General features: G+C 38.6%; 1 protein-coding gene across 1 annotated transcript in view; it reads left to right on the top strand.

The window, feature by feature from the left end:
• Positions 1-2,327: 2,327 nt before the first annotated feature.
• Positions 2,328-23,957, top strand: part of neo1b (neogenin 1b) — a 147,174-nt gene continuing 125,544 nt past the window's right edge. The window contains exon 1 of the mRNA XM_016559457.1: positions 2,328-2,852. Coding sequence (XP_016414943.1) covers positions 2,777-2,852 — 76 coding nt within the window. The 5' untranslated portion in view covers positions 2,328-2,776. The remainder of the gene's footprint in view (positions 2,853-23,957) is intronic.

Raw genomic sequence — 23,957 nt, 5'->3', positions numbered from 1 at the left:
TTGGCACAAGTTTCTTCATTGACCTTTTAGTTCATCTAAAAATAAAAAACTGCTAAAAATGTACTCATCCTCAGGCCATCCAAGATGCAGATGAGTTTGTTTCTTCATCAGAACAGATTTGGAGAAATTAAGCATTAAATCACTTGCTCACCATTGGAGTGAATGGGTGCCGTCAAAATGAAAGTCCAAACAGCTGATAAAAACATCACAATAATCCAGAAGTTATCCACACCACTCCAGTCCATCAATTAACATCTTGTGACGCCAAAAGATTAATTCCTTCATTAAGATGCTTTTAATTTCAAACAAGTCCTCTACCCATAATATTGCTTTCTTCACGTGAAAAAGTCATCTTGTCTGAATCGGGAGAGAAATATGCACAGATCAAGCAACATTTACAAGCGAAAACAGTCCGGACAACAGGGGATAGACTTTTTCACTGGAGGAAGCGTTATTATGGATTCGTCTTTTGGCCAAAAGCGACGGCACCCATTCACTGCAGAGGATCCATTGGTGAGCAAGTGATGTAATGCTACATTTCTGCAAATCTGATGAAGAAACAAACTCATCTACATCTTGGATGGCCTGAGAGTGAGTACATTTTCAGCAATTTTTCATTTTCGGGTGAACTATTACTTTAATTTTGTAGTTTATAGTTATAAATTGTGGTGCAAGAAATTGCTCTTCCTGTCATTCCAATTCACAACATCTGAATCAAGTGCATTCCAGTTCACATGCATGAATTGAAGGGTTCCAACTCTTCAGTTCTGAATTTTGCCCAAACCATTATAAACCCATCTGCACTTGAAGCAAACAACCTTAAACCATGTAAAAGTGTTTCCACGTTTATCTTGCCCCTCAGGCCGCAGCAACCGTCTTTTTACAGTCATTATTCAAAATTGCCAAATGAATTCTAATAACAAAAAAACACCCTGCCGTATTCTGGCTCCATTCTGAGTGAAGTGAGCACTCGTACTTCTAAAGAGTGCTGAATAATTGGCATCGTCAGGGCTCGCTGGAGATCTACACCACATACGGCCCTCAAAAGATGAGAAAGAACAGCTTCTGTTTCCTCTTCAAAAACACAGAGAAGTTTGATAAATGACCCACGGCCAGCTCAGCTTTGGTCAGTTTGTTGTACAGTAGTCATTCAGAATTCAAAAGAAACTTTATCTTCATTACGACTGACATCTTTTTTGCACTTCAATCATATTCAGTGTGTGTGACTCATACACAGGTATCCCTTTGTTCCTAGTGAGCATACACATTCTTTATGAGCCGTTCACCCACAGGGAAGACAAGCAAGTGCGCCGTGCCCTTGGATTAAACGCTGAATTTCAAGACCCAAGGGCACCTGAGCTCCTACAGTAATCACATGTATTACGTGACCTCTCTGCAGTATACCAAGGATGTAGTTTTGTATTGAACATCGACACATTTCAACCATTATATGTAATTATACATAAATACAGAAAATTGATGGTGAAGTCAATTAGACAATCTCCAAATATGGTGGTCTGGAAATGTGTCGCTCGTTCTCACTGACTATTCACTACATGGTCAATGTCATATTTTACTATACGAGTGAGCAAAAATGAGGACACATCTAAAGACATTACTGCACACTTTGTTTTATTGCTGCCTGTCTAACATGAAAAACTGGTCATGGTTGATTACATTAGCTTGCCCTCAGGTGCTGTTCTGCATGTAAACCAGTGGATGGCACTATGAGTAGCTAATCATATACACAACATCCATTTCCACCAGCCTCTTGCCAAGCACTTTTAGGTTTTTGCTTTGTTTTCTCCTTTTAACTGATCAAAATAGAGCTCTTTAGTCATGAAGTCAATTCGCAACCTAATTCGCCATGGCTTCCCGCGGGAATTTCCATTGGTTTTTGGTTTTGATAGCGGCTTTTGATTTATGAGTAAAATCAGGTCTGGGACAATACTTGAAGAGCCTTTCACGTTTTGTTCTACATCATAATTTGCATACAATCATATTTCAAAGTTAAAGATTAAAATAAGCATTGCAACTGACTTATCAAGTAGAAAAACTTGTATCCTGTGGCAATAATTTATTTAGCTACTCAAAAACACAGTAGCTTCAGAAATTATGCTTGTGTGTGTGTGTATATATATATTAGTATGTACTAAGATGCGGTGGTTCAAAAGTAATGTGATTCCTAAATTAGCAATCATCTCAACACACCGGGATCCAGATGTGCTCATGCGCATTACGCACCCACACGCTGTGATTTTTGACTTTCCCGGGCCAAAAAAAATCCCGAATCCTGTGAGAATCCACGCCTGCTTTTTCACGGACCAATGCCCACTACAATCCTCTCCAGCACCACACGCCGTGTGCTTATGTTGGATATTACACTGCGGTTCCGTTAAATCTGTTGAACGCGTCTTTCTCCGCGCGTCCAGAAACACGCCGGTCGGTCTGAAGCGCGTCGGAACCCATTTGCAGCCGCTGCCTTTGTGGGTCGGCTGTGGATTGACTTAATGCCTCCTTTAAAAGCCCTCTTCGGGGTTTTAAGTTCAAGAAAACACCCGGAACCTTCGCCTTCTCGCCTTTGACTCTTACAGGAGAATTAAATGTTTATTTTGTGGCACCGGTGGAGCGCGAGATCTTGCCGGTTGCGGACGATGCTCAGCGTTTTTGTATAAAACACCTTGTCGGTAAAACTTTACCTCAGAAAACACAGTGGATAACTTGTGCGTTTCCCCGAGATTATTTTGTGTATTTTTTTTTTTTACCTTAGAAAGTGATGGCGGAGCGGGGGGCACGGCTGCTTGTTTTTTTCGCAAGTCTCATCGTTCTCCGGTTCGGCGGTGCGGATAAAGGTAAGTTCCGTCTCTCTCGTTCGTTGCGGTGGACGCGTTTACGGGCGCAGCGCGGCATCGCCAAATCCAACGATAACGTTCAGCAATTATTAATCTTCCATTTAATCTTCCGTTTCTACCAGCTCATTGTACCAACCCTAATTCTTACCCTGATGTTTACCATTCTGCCCTGCACAGCCTAGTTACTGTGGTTATGTTTTGTGGTTTAGTGGTTACATCTGGGTTGGTAGAAGCTTGAAGGTTTAAATTCTGCAAAGGGTCATACATTGTCTTGCTATTTAGTGACTGATAACTAGGTGATCACCCCAGGTTGCTTTGACTATCATGTGTATTGTGAACTTAATTTTTTTTGAGAGAGAATAAGCCATTACAGATTTGGAGGTTTTGTTGGTAAGTAGGCATTGGAAAGAAGAGCACTTGTAGAAAGCCACCACTGCCCCTCATCCATTCATCCATCCATCCATCCGTTCCAGAACAAGGGGATGGGGAAACTCTTGACTGAACCTAAAAGAAGAGCTGAGGTTAATGATTGATTGTTGATGGTAATGACAGGGTCAGGTTCAGACATTGGGGAACATTTACTGTTGGGAATGATGAAAGGGAATTTTCTGGCTGACTCAAATGAAGATCAGTTCCCTCAGCTGCTGCCACTGAGATTGCTCTGAGGAGAATTTGTAAAATGACACCTTAGTCACACCAAACAGGTCTTGACCGGAGAGATTTGTGCTGTTTTTGTTCATTATTTGGCTGAAATTGACATAATTTTCTTTAGACGGTGACATATGTTGAAAAAAGGAGATAAAAATAATTTTTTCCTCCTTTTGCATAGGAATCGGATGTATTTATTGTTCCAAATAATGGTTGTAGGGATGTTTGAGAGTCAATTGCTTTTTTAAAGCTAAATTGCATATGTTGAGTCTTTCTCTTTTCTGTGTTTTAAAGTATTCTAGATAGGACTTGAATGGTGCTTTGTACATGTGGCCAGTTTCGAGTTACTAATCATGGCGTCCCTCTGAAAATAAGTTTTTGTTTATTTGAAACACATTTCCCTGAGGTTTCAGACGCACAGATTTTAAAGCCAAGCCACAAGTCCTCTCTTAAAGATAGTCTGCTCGTAAACTGACTATTCACAATGCTTTATAGAGTTTCGTAGATTTATCAGTGGAAAAAAGTCAAGTCAAACCGAATTAGCCTATGCGTTTGTGGCACAAAGCTAGTTTATTTCAATTTGGATTAAAAAGAGCTTTAGGGCTGTTATACAGGATACATTCTTGCATTCAGAAATGGATAGATGAAGTGGAAGAGAATACAGGAGTCTTGAGATGTGTTTTTAAAAAATTGAACTTGTTTTTAACGCCGTACAGTTTCTTAAGCCAGACATCCGCTTTCAAAGATAGTCTACTTGTTGGATATTCAGAGTCTTTTCACAAAATGCTTTATAGGGATTTGCAAAGTAGTTTTTCTGTTTAGGCTTGATGGAAAATCCTTGTGAAGTTTTGTCTAACAGAATGAACCTTTCACTTGTTTGGTTTTATGGTTTTAGTTTAGATTTGACACTCAACGGTTTATCAGAATCATCACTTACGGACTTGTTTTGTTCACACTTCTGTTTCTCAGTAGCTAAATATACTTGCTGTTAGTAATCTTATTGACAGCTCAGTTGAAACGGTGCCTTGATATAAAAAGTGTGCTTGATTCAAATAAAATTTAGTTTGAAAGATTTGGTGCATTAAATAATTGCTATGCAAACCTTTGAATCAAACTACATTACGATTACGAATACACTAAATGCTGCTTTTCATTGCATTGAAATAAATGTGATGCATGCACATATAGATTTCCATTTAGGACACATGTCAATGATACTTAAAATTTGCAACATTGATTTCTGTGCACGTAATGTCAGTAAGTGATTTTTCAGTCTTCCAATGTACAGCAACTCTCAAAGTACAACAGACGTTCTAATGTTCTTGTGTTAAATTCCAACACCAATGCATCATAGAAGTCTGTAAAAGGTTTATCAGATGAAAACCAGTTTGCCATCTCTCATGCCACTTTGAGAATGGCAGGGGCTGGTCACAAGTGTCATGCTTTCGTAATTGCTTTTGGCACAGCAGGTAAACGGCACAAATGGAGACATCTGTAGCTATCTCCATCTCTCATTAGCTGTGTGTGTGTGGTTGGGGTGAGGCGATGGGGGTCTGTGGTCTTGAAAGCAAGCTTAATCCTCATCGATGTCAGGCTGAATGATTGAATGACATTTTAGCGCATCCAGCTGACCCCCTCCCGTTGCTGCTACTAGTGGGATATCAACAGCCCGATCTCATTCACAAGGCTCGAGGGTAAATTTGTGAATCTCTACGCTCACTCTCATACTCTCTTGGTCTGGCGCTTTGAGAGAATGATGCGCGAAGCCATTTTCTTGCTGCCTGCAGCTGGTTGAGAAGAGGAAACCAACACAAAGACAAACACATTCATCCTGTCCTATCTGTGCTCTTGTCTAAGTGAGACTGACAGTGGGCAACAGAGTGTTTGGTTTCTCCCCTTGGCTGCTTATCAGTTTGTGGAGTTTTCACCTTCTAGATCGCCTATGGCTGATTGATGCTATGTGTACTTGTAGATGTAGTTGTGAAGTGTGTCAGTTTGTGGTTGGATGGAAAGATGCTCGACTGAACCTATTAAATGTGGAGCCTTGGAATTGTTAGATTTGAGTCAAGTGAGAGTTAAACTGTCAGCTTGAAAAAATTCTATAATAAAGCTTTGCAGGGAGATTATTGAATTCATCTTTTTTTTAGGAGTTGTCCACAGATTTCTGACATTAAAACAGCTTGAACCACTAGAACATTTCTTTATGTGTGCTGTAAGCATTCTTTCTTTTCCACAGATTTTTGCAGTTAAAACAGCTTTACTTAAAGGTGGGGTAAGCGATTTTTCAAAAATGCTTTAGAAAACAGATTCGGGCCGAATAGTAAAATAAACTTGTAGCCAATCAGCAGTAAGGGGCGTGTCTACTCATGATGTGGACAGTCTTAGGGAGTGTTCTAGGTTATTATATGCAGAGTTTTTAGGTCCTATAATTAACACCTCTGTTTTTTCAGAAATTTAATACCAAGGTTGTGCAGCATTCAAGCAAATTTTAACTAGAAAAGTAAGATTTAAGTTTGAAAAATGTTTAACCCTGATGTTTGAAGGTTTTATGGACAAGTAAATATAATTTAAGTGCCACATATAGAAATTTAGTTTATACATTTCTTCATATTTTTTAAACGAATTTTGTGGACTGTGGTGGAACAACACTTCATTTCCCAGAATGCATTGCCTGTGATGGACTTCTTCCTGTCATTCAAATTCAACTTGCAGCCAAATTGATTCAATTGAAAGGAGCTAATTCTTCATTTCCAATGAGTTTTGCCCAACCCTGGTACAAACTGTCATTTTATATAAGGCCACGTTCACACAGCAGCAGAATACGGTTGTCAGTCCTGTATTTGAGTCCTTAATACGGTTACGTTCACACACAGTTCGGTTATTTACGGGTGTGACAACCGCATTCTGTAACCAAACTCACACCTGTAAATTTTCAGGAATCACAACCGCATTCTCGGAACACACGCGCTGTGTGAACGGAACCGGACTGGACAACTAGTTGTCTGTCACGTCATACAGTGCGAGAGAGAGCCGCTTTGCGCACAAACGCGTGTCTACCGTGTGTTACGTGTTTTCATATGTGTTTTCGGTATCTTACAGTGATGGAGAAATGAGCTGCGTGTCATCTGAATGTTTTAGATCCCGTCAGTTTTCCACCGTAGCCGCTCCCGTCAGTTTTGTGTTCTGCGCGCGATTCAAATAGTCCGCTCTCCACCAAACTTTAAAAGCTGCTGTTGGTTAATGAAGATTTGACAAAAGAACTCGCGGCTCGATTGGACTCTTGTCGTGTCAGAAAGTGATATGACTTTCAGTTTTATGCACGTTGCCATCTTTGATTTTACTTTGGTCACTGTCACTATGGTTACTAGTAAGGAATACGGGCTTGACTCCCGTTGGAGCGTAGCGTACTATATATTTTTGATGTGAGATCTTTTTAAAAACATTGGTTATTTTATATATATATATATATATATATTGCTTCCTTGCAAGCACAAAACTATAATCTCTTTCAAAAATCTGGTTGTTCTAGAGGTCTAAAAGTTAATTTTGCAAATGCTTTTTAGCCTGGAACGCGTGTTGAAACCCTGCGGTTTGGTTTTGTGGAGCCACTGAGATCCATGTGTGTGGAAAGGATGGAAAATTCCAGCAGGAGAGTTGCTGTTTGCAGTAGGAAGACGTATTTGTCCTTCTCAATATAGCGTTTGACTAGGCAGACCCTCACCCTCAGCCTCTCACTGGGAAAGGTCACCTCCCTGAAAGACGGGGTCACTCTTGATTTCTCCTTCTGCGGTCTTGGTGAATAGAGAACTCTTGCTGGTTGTTATTGCTTCTCCAACACCTCTCTTGGCTTTTTTGGAGCTTGCTTATAAAGAATGTTTAGATTGAGGACGGTTGTTGTGAAGGCATCATTTTAATGAGGTCAGGAGAGAGCTTGCTGAGAGGAGCCCAGTGTTTGACCCTTGCTGTGAGGGTTTAGATGCATGGCTTTTGTATGGATTGAAGGTCTTGACAGCTGTCTGTGAGAACCTGAACAAGACATAAACCATCTCTAGTTGTATAGTTCAAATCATCATCCAAAAATCCAATACACTGCTCTTTCCACATTGTTAAAGTTGATCCTATGGATTGATGTGTCTGGTACACGACCTAGATGTTCAACTTTTTTGTTCCACACCGACTGCATTATCCTGATTATTTGATGATTTGTCCTTACAAACTCAGCATCTGTTCTATGTCGAATAGCGATCACTCCTGTTCACCCCCTTCTGTAAGTGCTGTGGTTTTCCCATTGGGTTAAGCAGGAGGCTATGAATAATGGAAGAGAACCTTTGCTGTCTCTAAAACGGTGATTAATTGGTTTAATTTGATCATGTTGTACCTTCTGGGCTGTGTACACCACCTGATTTGTTCTCTACCTGCTAATGAATCACTTGTAGCCATCGTGTGTATCATGTCTCAGCTAGGAACAGCCCACTTTGACCTGCCTGTCTATGAAAGTCCACTTGAGTTCACTCGAAAATGAAAATTCAGTCATCATTTACTTTCTCAAACTCAAAAGTGGGTATTTTGAATAGAGTTTTGCCCATTTAGTAGAAGTCAGTGGGGTCCAAAACAACATTATTTGCACTCTACTGACTTTTTTTTAAAAGACATTTTTCGAAATATCTTCTTTTGTGTTCCTCAAACAGGTTTGGAAAGACTTAAGGGTGAATACATAATCAAAGAACATTAATTTTTTTGGGGTGAATTATCCCTTTTAACATGATGCATAAAGTGGTTCAGAAGATTGAGATGCCTCCATATTTTAAGAAACGTAACTATTCTTTATTTTGCCGATTTAGTACTGACTTCCAGATAGAGCCAAGTCTTTTAAGCTGGCCTTTTGAAAGTAAAAGCAATGGGCTGACATGGTAATTGATCTCTGATTGGTGGGTTTGGTGGTATGTCAGGGATGAGACGGGCTTCGCTTGACCCTAAAAGAGGTAATGTTGGTGCTGTGGAGCAGAGTTTGAAACCCAAGTAGGTTACAAATTGTTGTGGAATTATTAAAAAGTTGGTAACTCCATGTGGGCTGTTTGCCCGAGGCTCTGGTTTGTTTGTTGGTTTTGGAACATCATGGCCCATTTTTGGGAGAACTTTCTGCTCTTGTTCTTCGTATTAGACCTAGCGTTCTTGCTCTTTCCTTTTTTGAGTTACATTTTGTGAATAAGAAGCAACTAATTGTTGCCATCCCTCTGATATGTAAAAATACTTTTTGATGAAGTCGAATTCTTTCAAACTGGCATTTCCTGGTGTGCACCTAAAGGAGGTAAGTCATAAAATAGTGATAAAAATAGAGTTTGAACTCTCCATAACTAACTTAATATTGATCCAAATGCTGAAAGAATTATTCAATTTAATAAATAATCATGCAAGTATTTGTAGTATTCTATGAATGACAGCAGCACAGATTCCAGAGTGCCTGCTGATGGGAATTAATTTAATGATAGTGTTGTTTTCCTCATTGCGTTGTCAGGAAGCCAATTAATTTCATCCTCAAGTAGCAGCAGATCGCAAATATTTCGCAGGGTTTATCTCGGAAGCAGGCGTCCGCCGCTGTATGTAGACTCGCATCTGAAAGAAATTGCTGTTTTTGCTAATTAGACATGATTGAAGGCATGTCAGGAGTACATGGAGTATATACATGGAGTTTTATTGGCAGGACACATCCATCAAACACGCAGCAACTCCCAGGGGATGCTGATTAACCCTTCCCCTGGATGAAACGCATAAATTGTGTGTTTTTCTTCCCCCCCCGGCGTTAGCGTGTAATGTCTGTCTGTGGCGTATATGAGGGCCAGGACGTGATTTAATCATTGGCTGTATTCTGTCGGGTTCTTAGGGCATCGTCCTTGCTGTGCATACATCAATTACACACACAGACGCACATGCGCTTTAATAAGCCTGCGAGTGTGCTGTTGGCAGTAGCGGTGTCGCTGAGACTTATGGTTGTGACAGCAGGCGGGTGATAATTAACCAAGATTCCTGTCTTTCTCTTTCTCGCACACACACACACACACACACACACACACACACACACACACACACTCTTCTGTTTGGAGCTGGATAGTGGCAGGTTACTGTGTGTGTGTGTGTGTGTGTATGCTTCTTTTTTAAGGGGCACAAATGGTGCACTAAACAAACCAGGGTCTTCGGTTCAAGTGTTCCCTCAGGGCAGAGCAGGTGACTGAGCATTAGCCAGTGGATAGTTTGTCCCGTTCTGAATGTGGTCTAATTAAATCTAGGAGAAGTGGACTTCACATCTCTTCTTGCTAAGACATTAGCTATGCCCTTGATCATCCGGTGGCTATTAATATATAAAATAAACTGTAATGAAGCACATTAAAGTGCCCTTTAAACAACATTCACCCTAATTTGAAGAGAAATGTAGAGTGCGGCTTGATTTTTATCTCGTATTAATTGATTTGATGGTGTAAAGTGGGTTTTAAATCAGAATGGTGTCAGATCTGAATGTGGCTTTCCCTCCCGAAACATTTCGTTTTGAAGATGAGAACTGAGGTGTTGAGGTTGAAGGTCAAGATCACCCCTCCAAAGTATCTTCATCTCTCCCAATAGTGACATTTCTGATGTTGTTATTATTTGATATTGTTGCTTTAATGTGTTTTATATACACTTTATCCAGTATTAAATTACTGCTTTAGCTATTGCCATAATTTAAAGCTAAATTATCTGCAACAGGACCCTAAACAGTGTCTCCATTTTGACATTGACATTAACAAATATTCAGTAGAACAGGAAATTCATTTTGTGTAGATTGATTTGGACTTTTGACGGGTGAACTTTGTTTCACGTATTTAAAGAGCCGGTGAATTTAGTGATGTTCTTTTTGTGTTTTCAGAGGTTTGCTCAGGGCCACAGTGGGTTATATTGATGAGTTTTCCTTTGGGGAAGCTATTGTGCGTTATGCAGGAAGCCAATAGGAAGAGCTGTTCATCTGTCTGAACTGCCTGTGTAAATATGGCCCTGGGTGGGTGGCTGTACTCTGTGTGTGTGTGTGTGTGTGTGTGTGTGTGTGTGTGTATAGAAAGGGGTTGAAAGAGTCTGTATTTTGGCCTAAATGAGAATAACATATACTAGATGCTATAAAATTTGACGTTAAAATAAGACTGCGAGAGCTAGAAATACAGTGCATGCAATGGACCTCATCCATCAACTTGAATTTGTGTAAATTATTCATAAAAGTATTATTTGCTTAGAATGCTGCATTAAATGCAATTAAATTTTTGCCTAAGAATGCTTTTAATGAACAATATTTACACCAATACAAAGTTCAATGGGCAAATTTATGTGTAAATAGTATACTTGTATTTTTTTTAATAGTTTTTGCCATAAAAATAGCCTTTGATGCTGACATGGCATTAAATAAATATATATACTATATATATGTGTAAATTAGGGCTGCACGATAAATCGCATGCGATATTTAACGCGCATCTTGTCAGTAAAGCCGGTTCTGTAATCAGCGGTAAATCTCCATCACCTGCGGGCTTTCACATGGAGAAACCACGATCATATTTTGCGCATGTTTTGCGCAGCTTGTCAGTGAACAACGGCTCTGTGTAGTTAATGCTGCTCCATGTGAAAGCCCGCAGGTGATGGAGATTTACCGCTGATTACAGAACCGGCTTTACTGACAAGATGCGCATTAAATATCGCATGCGATTTATCGTGCAGCCCTAGTGTAAATGGTTCATACAGCATTTTTGCTTAAATTGTTTTCATTTCAATGCAGTGGTTTACATAAAAATGCTTTCATGATCAATTTACACAAATACAATGCTCAATTGCCTAATTTCTATGTAAATAGTTCATCGCAAATTGTCACATTACAGTTAATGCAACAAGTCATGTAAGATACTTTTGCAAACGCCTAATGCGCCTAATTCCATTGTTTGTAAAACTATTCTGGCATCTTCTCATGAAATCAATATATAAATGTTTCATTAGTGAGGACCAGTGTCTCAGCTTATCCAGCAAAACTCTGTATATTGAAAATATTGAAATACTACTATACATCTACTCCAATTAAGGACTATTGTAACATATAATGCTAGCAAACAGCATTTTCACAAAAACTGCAATACTTAACTCTATTTGTCTTGTGAAGGCTTTAGAATGACCTTGTTGGTGTAAGATGCTATCTTCCTGTGTAACATAAGATTTGAGCCGCCAGCAAAGTTTTGAATCTGTTTACTGTATTCTTCCTGTATTCATTGTTACGATCTCTGTCATCATATTGGCCCTGACGGTGAATTACGGCATGTAATTGAAAAGCGTTGGGGGGAATTTAACGTCACGTACGGCTCCCTGGTAACCTACGGAAAGCGCTCGCTCCCCCTTATTTCCCCTTTTCCGCAGCCGAGGCCGTGATTGATGGCCACGGTGTATATCCGGAACCTCGGCGAGGAAGAGAATGATTGGCCGTGACCAATTCTGTTGTCCGGGGGGGTTCGGAGGCTCGCTTTTGTCCCATGAAACTCCGGTGTCGTTTCAGGATGTGCTGTATTAATGAAAGCCAAGGGCCCGTTTATACACACATCGACGGGGAAATAGAAGCTGCGCTTTTAAATGCAGATTATTCTGAACCTCAGTTATAGTGGTTAACCTTCCTTTCTAGCATATCTCACCCAGAATCCTCAGAGGAGAGCCTCTCGGAGCTGTGAGTCATAGTCTTTTTGTTAGATTACGTGGGTGTCAAAAGCAACGAAAATATTGCAGCCTCGCCTGAGTTTGGGAATTGCAGATGCGACTTTGAGATTCTTGAAATGCAAATGATGAATTGAACAGACTTAGTCACTGGTGCCCTCTACTCTAGGAACGTTATTGCCGAAAGAAAGTCTTCTTTTCTTTTTTTTTTTCAGACTTTCCAGGAAGCGTCTTGGGTGGATGACACCTCATTGGTTGTTTAACTAAGCTTTCCTTTTGGCTTCCAGTTATTAAATTATATTGTAAAACAGATTGTTCCGGTCCTTGATTCTGATTGGTTGAGCCGTGTTCGAAGCTGTTGTAAATTACTCTACAAACATACACCTTTGTTTACTTGGTGTGTTGCTTGGCAACCACCTTGTTGCAACCACAACTGTTTCTGAGGAACTACATTGTTTGGTGGAAGAATACTGTTTTTATTAATATCATTACACTTTACTTGCTCTGTTTTATTCTGTGAAACCTAACTATGTATATGGAATAACCGTTTTATAAAAGCAATAAGCTCCGTGAAGCCGTGGTTTACAATGAATTTATAACAGCTAAGGGGGTTTTAGGAACTCCGCTTTGCATCGTGCCTAACAACGCCCCTTAGCCGTTATAAATTCACTGTAAACCACTGCTTCTTGGGGCTTATTGCTTTAATATACATTTGCTAAATTGAAATGACTAATTTTCTACATTTCAAATGCATTGTGGAGGCTGTTCCACATGACTCAAGCTGCATTGACCTCTGTGGAGTGACCATAACTTTTGAACCAATTATTCGCTAAACTTTTAACCTCCTGCAGCACTTCATGTTGTTCATGTTGTGGTTAAAATGACTTGTTTTGGTAAATGCGCTGAATCTCTGATGCAAGTCATGTGAAACGGTCTTCAAGGGTTAGTTTGCCTAAAAATGAAAATTGTCTTTTTTTTCCACCCTCATCTCTATTAAACCCATGTGACTAACTTTCTGCAGAATACAAAAGAATATTGAGAAATGTCTGTTTTTTGTTTATACAATGCATGCCAATTGAATCCAGTGTTTTTTGAACCTCGGCATTCTTCAGATCTTTTCCTTTTGTGTTCGTACAGTAATAAATGATGACAATTATCATTTTTGTGTGAGTTTTTCCCTTTGTAGCATCTCAGGATCACTAAAATGTCAAAATGTTCTTTGTTTTTTACAATTTATTTTCATAATTGAATCATAGATGTTTTGATTAATGTCTCTCCAAGGTCTCACCAAAGTATTGGTTTCTTTAGACCCTGACACACATGTAGCCCTCCTTTTAAACCCTCAAGCTACAATGTCTCTCTTTCATTGTTGTTCTTTTTTTATGTTATGATGGATTTATCCACTGAAAAAACAATTTACTTTCCCAGTGCAATTTTGCCATGACGACAGTGATAGATAACAGAGATGTCAGTTTATTAACGGTTCCTGAGTAGTTTATTCCGCTCGCTTTGAGGACCAGGGTATGTTTTCTTCCCCTCCCATCCAGAGAGTTTGAGCATACATTTCTTTAAAGCCATTCTGAGCGCCTGCTGAGAAGAGATAAAAGGAACAGCGTGGAAGAAGAGAGTTGGACTCTAATGGAAGGGGCAGTCGCAGACAGGGGAGAATGAGAAATAAAGGATAAAAAACAGAGATGGAGATGAAAACGAAGCCATAGACAGCTAGTTCCTAAGCTTCATGATCCACCCAGCATGAGCTCCACCTAGAGATTATTTTTTATATAAGATCATTCCTTTGACCTACGCCAAAAAAGAAAGAAAGTAAAATCCAGTTGGTGTTTGTAATAGGACCTTGGAGCCTCTTATGGCGCTTTTCCACTGCATGGTACGGCTCGGTACGGTTCACTTTTGGGGGGTTTTCCACCGGGTACAGTACCTGGTCCTTTTTTAGTACCACCTCGGTTGAGGTTCCAAGTGAACCGTACCGTTACCAAAACGTGACGTGTAAATTCTGCTGATCACGGATTGGCCGGAGAGAATCGTCACTACCTGCGTCACTGAACTTGCGACACAAACACAACAGAACCGCTAGACTTAAATCAGCACAGCCAGCGAAGGATCGAACGCAACTGTTTTGAACGAGCGCACCTTTTTTAACAACCAAAAAGTTGTCTGTTGAGGAAGTACAGAGACGCTCCTCTCGTTGATAGCAGAGGAGTGGATCCAGCGAGCTTGATGGGGCGACGCGGAATGAAAAAGTTTTTCAGGAGTCGCGGCAATAGAGGCGGCGCAACTATAACGACATGTGAATAATCCCGCCCACTCTAAAACGGTACTGAACTGCAGTGGAAACGCAAACCGAGCCGTGTCGTACCGTACTGAGCCGTGCCGAGCCGAGTCGTACCACGCAGTGGAAAAGCGCCATTAGGTCCCTGTCCACCTGTTCCTGGTTCTTTTCTAGTCAAAATAGAGACAGCGCTGTTGTTTGCGGGTCTTTTCCGAACCATTCATGCACACACAGTCAGACTTTATAAACTAGTGGTGCACTGATATACACTAGTCCAAATTTGGGCTGTAAAGTGTTAAAGGTGACTTTTTCCGTGCAAGTGCTATTATCGGGCCCCCGGTGCATCTACAAACCCAGAAAATGTGAAAAAGAACAACCAAGTAAATTTGTTTTGGTAAGCCTTTCACTGCAAGCTTGTGAAACAAATGAGCCGCTCAGATTTCGCTCCCCCCGTGACGTAGAAAAAGGATCTTATTATAATATTACCACTCCTTAAAGGTCCCCTGAAATGCTTAGAAACACAACATATTGATACTAACACCCAAAAAACTTTAATTTTGATTTCATGGGGACTTTAATCTGCAATTTTCTGTTTTCGCAAGCGACAACCGTGTACCAGTTCTAACGCCATGGCAAAACTTTGAGCAAAGCATGTTATCTGTTCTGTCTTTGACCGCGCTGACCCGCACAGATCACTGAGTCCAAGCCTCAGAGGAGACAAGAGAGCAGTGGATTTATTGATTTATTTACTTATTACGCTGCTGCCACACAGATCTAATATTTTCACATAAATGTTTTCACATAGATGTTTTTTAGCAGAGTATCTGAGGAACGAGCTGTAAAGGCACAGCACTATCCTGGAAAAGGGGGCGGGGAGCAGCAGCTCATTTGCATTTAAAGAGACATGCACAAAACCGCGTGTTTCTGCTTCCACTCAAAATAGGCATTTTCAAAATGATATAATAAATGATCTGTGAGGTATTTTGAGCTGAAACTTCACAGACATATTCTGGGGATACCTGAGACTTGTATTGCTTATTGAAAAAATGGGCATAATAGATCTCCTTTAAAAAACGCCTTTGGCCATTTTGTATCACTGTTTTTCATCGTTAACCATTAAAGCCCCGTTTTTAATTTAAAAGCAGTTCAACTGAAAGTTTAATGCTCTGTCTAAGTGTTTAATGCAAGCATGATGTCAAATTTTTGGTCAAATTTGCAGTCAGGGTGTGTTACTGTCGTTACCGTGATCCGTTCTGGAAATTTTGATCAGTCGGAATTTACAGATTTAACAGAAAATCATGTAGTGTATGATGGGTAATGTTTTTTTTTTTATTGTTCTAAGACTTATTTGCACTAAGGACGATAACTATAACCATAAAATTCTAATAATCGTTCTAATTCTGAAAGAATAGCAACGTCTGTATGACAACTATAGCAATAATGCATCATTGGAATCCTTTTCAGAATGTGTTCCGCACTTTGAAAACCCATTCTGGATGTTAATGTAGTTATTTGAGTTATTGTTCTAGGAGGAATGGGTCTTTAGGCTGGGATCAGATTTTTAATGACAATCACCTCCAACTCTTGTTGAAGTTTCTGCATGAGTTTGTTAATAAGTTCATTATCACACTAAACTATTGAATTACTTTGGCAACCATAGTTTAAATGGTGAATTTAAACAAGGTGAATTTGCAGTTGTGGAAGTGCAGAGGAAAGCATGCTGTTTAAGTGTGTGCGTGTGTAAGTTACTGTTTTCCTTGTTCTGCTTGGAATCAGTTATTTATTTCCTAATGCCTCAGCTGCGTTTTAATTAAGGATGTGTGCTCGCTGCGCTGTTGGAAATTAATTTACATTTGCCTGAAAATAAGAAGTAATCAAAGATTGTTCAGATCAAAACCGGAGAGACTGCAGCACAATTTTAAAAAACCTGCAGCGCAGAGCCTGTATCGAACAGATATTCACCACTGACCCAGTTTGGGCTCCTCTGGGACTCGTGGCGCTTCTAGAACCCGTTTAACCTTCTCGAGCTAATGATGGCGGTCAGGTAGGAAGCACAGGCACAGGACAGCGAGAGAAAGTGTGGGTATTATTAACTTTGTTTGATTAGATGACTCCCTATGGGTTAGAGCGCTTTGAGGTGTGAGTGTTAATTGGTGTTGTTTTAAAAGCCTTTGTTCTATAGAATAACAGAGTGCGGAATTGGAGACCAGCACACTTTTGTTCTTTGAAGAATGTTGGGGCTTTATGGGAAGCATCTATGATTTTATGCTGATAGTCCATACACTGATGTTTACCCTTGGTATTAACATTGTCTGAACTCTGGTGGTTTAATCATGACGGCAGCACTAAATAGGATGTAAACGGGGCCCAAAACATGAACCATACTCACAGTTAGCTGTGGTCTTCTTAAAAGAGGCAAGAGTGTATCTTGGCATTGTTCCTGTCGATACTTTGGTTGGCCTCTTATCTCAGATTACCATTCACTTGAAGGTTTCTGCGTAGGGATGCACGATATTGGATTTTTGCCGATATCCGATATGCCAATATTTTTCAACTCGTTTTGGCTGATAGCCGATGCCAATACTTCACAAAATGGGTAATGATGGACTGGAGTGGTGTGGATTACTTGTGGATTATTGTGATGTTTTTATCAGCTGTTTGGACTCTCATTCTGTCGGCACCCATTCGCTGCAGAGGATCCATTGGTAAGCAAGCATGTAATGGTACATTTCTCCAAATCTGTTCTGATGAAGAAACAAACTCATCTGCATTTTGGATGGCCTGAGGGTGAATACATGTTCAGCAAAATTTCATTTAAATTAACTATTCCTTTAAATGTATAGTTGTAGTTACACATTCTAAGCAGTTTTTAGTTCTTGAACTGCTCCAGGTTTTAAATGTTGTTGTCTTTCTTCTCGTTGCCTAAGAGTATCCTTTACACAGTAAAAACCACTGTACTGCCTGTCGCGTCTTTATCAGCCAACAACTAGTTCAGACCCATCCAACGAGACCTGGTTTCCTATCGTGAAGGTACAACTCAATATGTCAGGTTTGTGAAGCAGGTTCATTGCGAGGCCGAGCCTCGGTATTAAGTGTTTGTATTGTGTTTTAGGAGACCTGCTCTCTCTGAAGGGCTTTTGTCTGTCAGCCTCTTCCTGCTGCTGAGATGTTCGGTGTAAACCCGTACTATACCACCGCCTCCTTCTCCTTCTGAAGCCACTGAGAACAAGCTCCTAAATCAATGAGAAAAGGGCAGCTCGACTGTGATGGGCCTCACTTTAAAAGACCCAAGGAATGAGAGGAGGAGGGGCAGAGAGAGCGAGCTGTGAGCTGACGCTAGAGACTACATATGTGCGAGTTTGCTTCATGTGTACACACACACACACTCCGGAGGGACTGCTGAACATCAGTCGCTGCAGTGCTATTCTCATGCGTCTCTCTTGAGAGAGAAAGAGGCTGGAGACTTCTGCTCTGGAATTACTAAAAAGGACCATAAAAGTATCTTAGAAGTAGTATGTACATGACTCGTGTGCTATATTCGAAGTCTTCTGAAGTTATATGATAGCTTTATGTGAGGAACAGATTGAAATTTAGGGCATATTTCAAAAATGTTGCTCTTCGCTGTCCCTATACATTCAGATATGGTGTTTTTGCCTCGGGATATCCTTTCGTAGTTGCCTTATTTTTATCTTTTTTGACAAAGCATATTTTTATGATGCTTTTTTATCATTTTGTAGCTCGAGTCCCCATTTACTTTAATTATTCAGAAAAAAGTAACCAGTACATTCAAAGAAAGTAAGTCATATATGGTTGTGGAATGAAGTCTGTCTGTATGTCGACTTGACTTATTAAGGATGCTCAATATATCAGAATTATTATTGTCAGTTATATTAGATTTTATTAATTATGGATTTTTTTTAAATTAATTTGTTTATTATTTTTTAATTAATATGAGATGCCTATATGAAAATAATTCTTGATTAGATTTTTAGTGTATTTCAATTTTATTTATTTATACATTTTTTTAATGTTTTAGTGCATTTTCATTTATTTATTGCAAAAAAATTGCAATTTAGAATGACTGATTTTTATTTGTAATTTATATACATATACAGTATATATTTGTAATCTATATTAAATATTAATTATTTGTAATTTTATATATATTATTTATTTTTTTCATAATATTAAATTATTTATTTATTCTTTTTTTTCTCAGAATTGGCCAGAATTTTAACATTGTGTGTCCCTAAACTATTTTCTGCGTACCTCCGTCTGTCTTGTTTGTTGGTCTTGTTCTGTGGGAATCAAAGCGGTTTTCTTTTCCAGTCTAGTAGCTACTTATAGTGCGCTTGTGTTGGTGCAGCTGATGATGGCGGACCACACACACTCTCATACCATCAGAGCAGGTGTTCTGTAAACATCCCACTTTAAGAGCCGTTCACATCCTCAGCAGGAGTCTTTCAGCCCACCCACACACTCACTGATGGATCTGTGATGATTTGAAAATGTTATTGCTCAGAGATTGCTCTTTTATAGCTCAGGAGACTCTTCCAGGTTCAATGTGAGTTTTGTATTGACTGCATCCTTAATGTTGATTGCCACGTCTGTTTTTTTTTTTCCTCCACACTTTTGATGAAAATTGTGCTGACTTAAAATTCAGGTGCATGGGACAATGCAATAATACAATTTTTTTGTATTGGAAGTATAGCCACACAACTATAAGAGAGAATTACTTGCTTTGTAATTGACAATAATTTAGTAATTTGTACACAATATTGCAAGAATACTGAAAAAAGGTTAATAAAGTAGTGTTTACCCAAAGGAATTGTTTTGGTAATGCATAACCAGAAGTTCAATCACCTAGAAAAGTAGTCTCACTGCTTAATGGACAATTTATAGCTCAGATGGGCTTTTATTGAATTATTAATGCAATTCATGAGCATCATTTCTGCTTTAAACCCTCTGGAACACTGGCTTGGTTTACTTTCATTATATAAATAATAATAATATTTAATATAATAAATAATAATAAAATTGTTTAAATAATTTTATATATATAGAGAGAGAGATTATTTTTTTTAGAGATTATAGAAATTATTTTTTTTCATTTATTTGAAAATGTTTCTGTTTACTGTGATAACTAAAGTTTAAATAAATACACTTATAACATTTAAAAATATTATTTATTTTTAATATTAATAGTAGTGATATTATTTTTCATTTGAAAAAAAAAAAAAGATGAGTTATTGTTATCTGAAATTACACAACATGACCCATCCATAAAGCATAAATTGTGTTTAAACCGTAACCGTTTCTTTGTAATGGTGCCTTCAGTTTGCTCACTGGATATCAGCTTTCTCTCTGATTTGTCTGCACATGAACATGCCATGAACGTTTACTTCGCAAATAGTGAAACTGGATCCTTACGATCCGCCTTTCCCACATTCTGTGTTTCATTCTTCTCTCTCTGCCTCTAAATGATCAGATTTGTCAAATCACACGACGAGAGAAACCCACCACCGCCTCTTTCCCAACAGCAGCTCTCACTTGACTTGAGCCTGATTCTCTTTATCCACCTGCCGGGTGCAGTCGCTGGGAAAATAGAGCTCGCTTCGGAGCGCCATGAAGAACCACTTGAGTGAACAGCAGCTCTGAGAAAACAAGATGAAGCCAAACCCATATCTCGGGCTTGTATGGAGCTTTCTGTTTCGCTTGAGATGGACTGACCCTTATTTCAGAGCGCTGTGGCCGTGCCATGAGCGGAATTCTAATGAGCTTCTTGATGTCAGTGCTGTGGAACGTTCTGTCGGATTCCAAAGTAAACGGATAAAATATTTATCCCTTATAAAACGGATGGGTCCGGCTGTAAAATCCGATAGGATCAGCCACTTTGAAGCCATTTTGGTATTTGTAAACAGCCTACAGCTAAGCTAAGGAGCTACTTGGAAGAAGATTTATAGTCATTATTATTATTATTAATAACTTTAATTTTAATTGTATTAAAATGTAATATTATTTTTATTTAATTTTTTACTTGTAATTGTATCAATACTTTTATTATTATTATTAATTATGATGATGATGATAATAATAATAATAATTATTATTATTTTATATTTTTTACTTTTTAGACATTTTTCTTAAAATATTATTTTTTTTTTACTTTTTAGAGCCATTATTATTATTATTATTATTATTATTATTAGTCTTTTATCATATTACTGTTGCTTTCTGTTTATGAAACCTCATGATTTACAGAGTAAATCAAATTACAGAGTAAAAATGACAGAGATTTTTACCATGATTAAGGGATGTTGATAAGCATAATGCAAAATAAAATAACATTTAATAGCTTTGCTTTGTTGAATGTTGTCTATTCCAAATGTCTAAATCATCACATTTACACCCTGTTGTTTAACTAGAAGGATCCTCGAGATGTGCTGTAAAAGATGCATGCAAAAAGGCATGAAAACCCATTAGCCATAAGCTGTAGAGTTTTCTGTAGTCAGCTATTGTAGAAATGCGGTAGGTATTTCCCTGTTTGCTTGGACATGATAGTATTTGTCAAGATGTTATTTTTTCACATCACACAGATTGATACAGGCAGGTTGAATGTATGTCTCTATTTTAGTGGAGCAGCAGAAATACTTGCCGGCGAGTTTATGGATCTAATGTTTATTTTGATATGCGGTAAGCTATCTGGGGCCTTTGGCAGCGCTGTTGCCCCTGGTTTATTTATTTGAGGATGAATAATACACACTGTCCTTGGTGGAAAAGCCCTCAACTTGATTCTCTGAATTTGGGTTGGGAGATATTGGGAGAGTCTTGCTTATTCCACACTTGTCTTGAAGTCTCCTTGTGATTGTGTGTGTGTGCATCTATTTGTTTATTGATATACAGGCAGACTATATATTGCATCAGTAAGTGATTGCCAGTTAGATTTTTCTAAATCTGTAATAACTATGTCTGTTAAATTCATCTCCAGAATCCATAGAAATGCTCTTTGTTGTTGTCTGATCTAAGACCAGTTGTGATGCTTTATTTACGCTGGAATCCAGTGGCATTTGTGCGCTTGAAGTCGCCCCGTGTCAGCGCTTAATGAAGACCCCTGCCGCGTGCTGCGGTCGTTCTGTCAGCGCAGAGATTTTTATTGGCATCCAGAGTTCTTCTGCGAACAACTTTCTTCACGGATACCGCCACGCTCCCTCCTCAGCTGCTCTTTCAGCCTCGAGTCACCATGGTGACGCCAAAAGAGTTCGCTCAGAGTGCCCATTAACTCTCCATTCAGTGCTAATTAATAACCCTGCCTCAGACAGGCCAGGAGAAATGGCTCTGCCGCGTCCAAAAAAACAGGTCCTTCACTACCTGTCATACAGTAAATTATTGTCCTTTCAATTCCTGGCCCGCCTTCCCTGCTAATATAGCTACATCTAATTTATTATACTTGATTGAATTGGCTGCCACTCTTTGTCAAGTTATTATGAAGTCATTTGTTCTGCTGTATGTGTTTTGAGTCAGGTCACAGTCGGAGTTTGATTCGAGGGGATTTGATTCGGATTTTGTGAATCAGTTATATATAATGATAATTTACATTTTATGAGTGATCCCGACACACATGGTATTGACATGTTTTGTTTTAATTTTGCAAATGTAAAAATTCTAATGCATTTTTTTCCAAAACAATTTACATGTGGCATTTTATTAATGTTTTAGAGGAAATTAAATATGTATCCTTATGTTAATATTGTATATGATATAAACTTTTGTTATATTTATATAATCCAAACTTTATTTTATTTTTTAGTCTTGATTATTTTAAAGTTTTTTAAGATAATCAATATGCTCAACCACACTCAAAACTTTCTCGACGGTTTCTCGGTTCTCGACATAATAAAAATGCAAACAGACAGACAGACACACAGAGATTCCTGCCTTTATTAGAGAGAAGAATATGTTCAGCCCCCTCCCTCCGAAGCTTCGCAAATTCGGTGTTGGTTACTACCGAAGCTTTGAAGCTCAAAAAATGGTATTCGGACCAGCCCTAGTATTTAGCATTTAAAACGTCTAAATGTCATCTTAATATTTATTTTTTATTAATATTTAATACTTATTTATTTTATGTCGTCTAAATATAATATTTATGTATGTATGTATATTTCTTGTGTATGTGCACATGTATGTATGTAGACATATATATTTTATATTTATTTATTGTGTTTGTGTGTGTGTATGTATGTATATTTGTGTGTGTATGTATATATGAATATATTTATTTATTTATATTTCTTCTTCATATTCTTCATATATTAAGGGTTCGGTTCGATAAGACACAGTGGTGTCACGGTTCGGTACGTTCAGTACAGGGGTAGTTGGTTACGTCGCAGTGTTGGAAATATTTCTGTTTTAAACCATAAAGGCAAGCCACACAAGCAATGTGCAAACTTTGCTCAAGAGTTACGCCGATGAACTTCTTAATCTCAGTCAATTCACTATACAGAAAGTGAAAGTAAAAATGTAATGATGGAGCTTTCTGCATCTGACGCCGCATATTCTCTCAGAGACGACGAGACGAATCTACTTCAACATATGATGATAACTGTATATAGCTAACTCTTTATTTATTCCCTTAATATTTCTAATATTACATAGTGGAAAAAAGTGAGAAGAAACATGCAACTTTACAGATCTTCTTTATGCACCAAGAGCTTGTAACACTCCAAAGAGAAAGGAAAAATTGAAATCGCATCATATGACCCCTTTAAACAGGTTGTTTTTGAAAGTCGGTGCTTGAATATATTGAACATTATATTTCATTGATTTTTATTGATGACTGAAGTGTTAATATTTTAATCATAGGCCTGTAATTCATTGTATATACCTGTTTTAAAATACCTTTTTTAAAACATTTTAATTGAGGAGTAAATATATAGCCTAATCTTTTGTTATCCTTGCAGCACGTCAGTTATTTGGTCATTATTGCGGGGCAAATTAATTGTGATTTTAATTTAATAATAAAAGTAACTTCATAATAATAATAATAATAGGCCTAATAAGAATGTAACAGGCCTACATTAATTGGAAATCCCAAATCCTCTTAATATTGCCAATAATTGATGTTTTTGACAATATCTCTGGCTATCGTCAATACAAGATCATTGTCTTTCGACGCAGCTCAGGAAGGTGAGTTTACCGTGGGGCCTTTCGGAGTGCATGTCCTGCGTTCCCGTCCGCTAACATTATGCCACTGGGCAGACAGCACGTTGTCTACATCGTTTGGGCTGTCTTGTTGAGCACGGGGGCACTGAGAACATTATATTTCACACACTTTAAGCTCTTTCATTTTCCAAATGGAATGGGATTAGTCCAAATAATCTAATAGTTCTGTTTGTAATGCGTACTGAACCGAAAGCCTCGTACCGAACGGTTCAATACGAATACGCGTATCGTTACACCCCTAATTT

The sequence above is a fragment of the Sinocyclocheilus rhinocerous genome, unplaced genomic scaffold, assembly GCF_001515625.1.
Source record: "Sinocyclocheilus rhinocerous isolate Xijiao unplaced genomic scaffold, SAMN03320098_v1.1 scaffold1099, whole genome shotgun sequence".
NCBI lineage: Eukaryota > Metazoa > Chordata > Actinopteri > Cypriniformes > Cyprinidae > Sinocyclocheilus > Sinocyclocheilus rhinocerous.
Note: the sequence above shows the minus strand (reverse complement) of the source record. Positions and strands in the feature narration are given on the sequence as shown.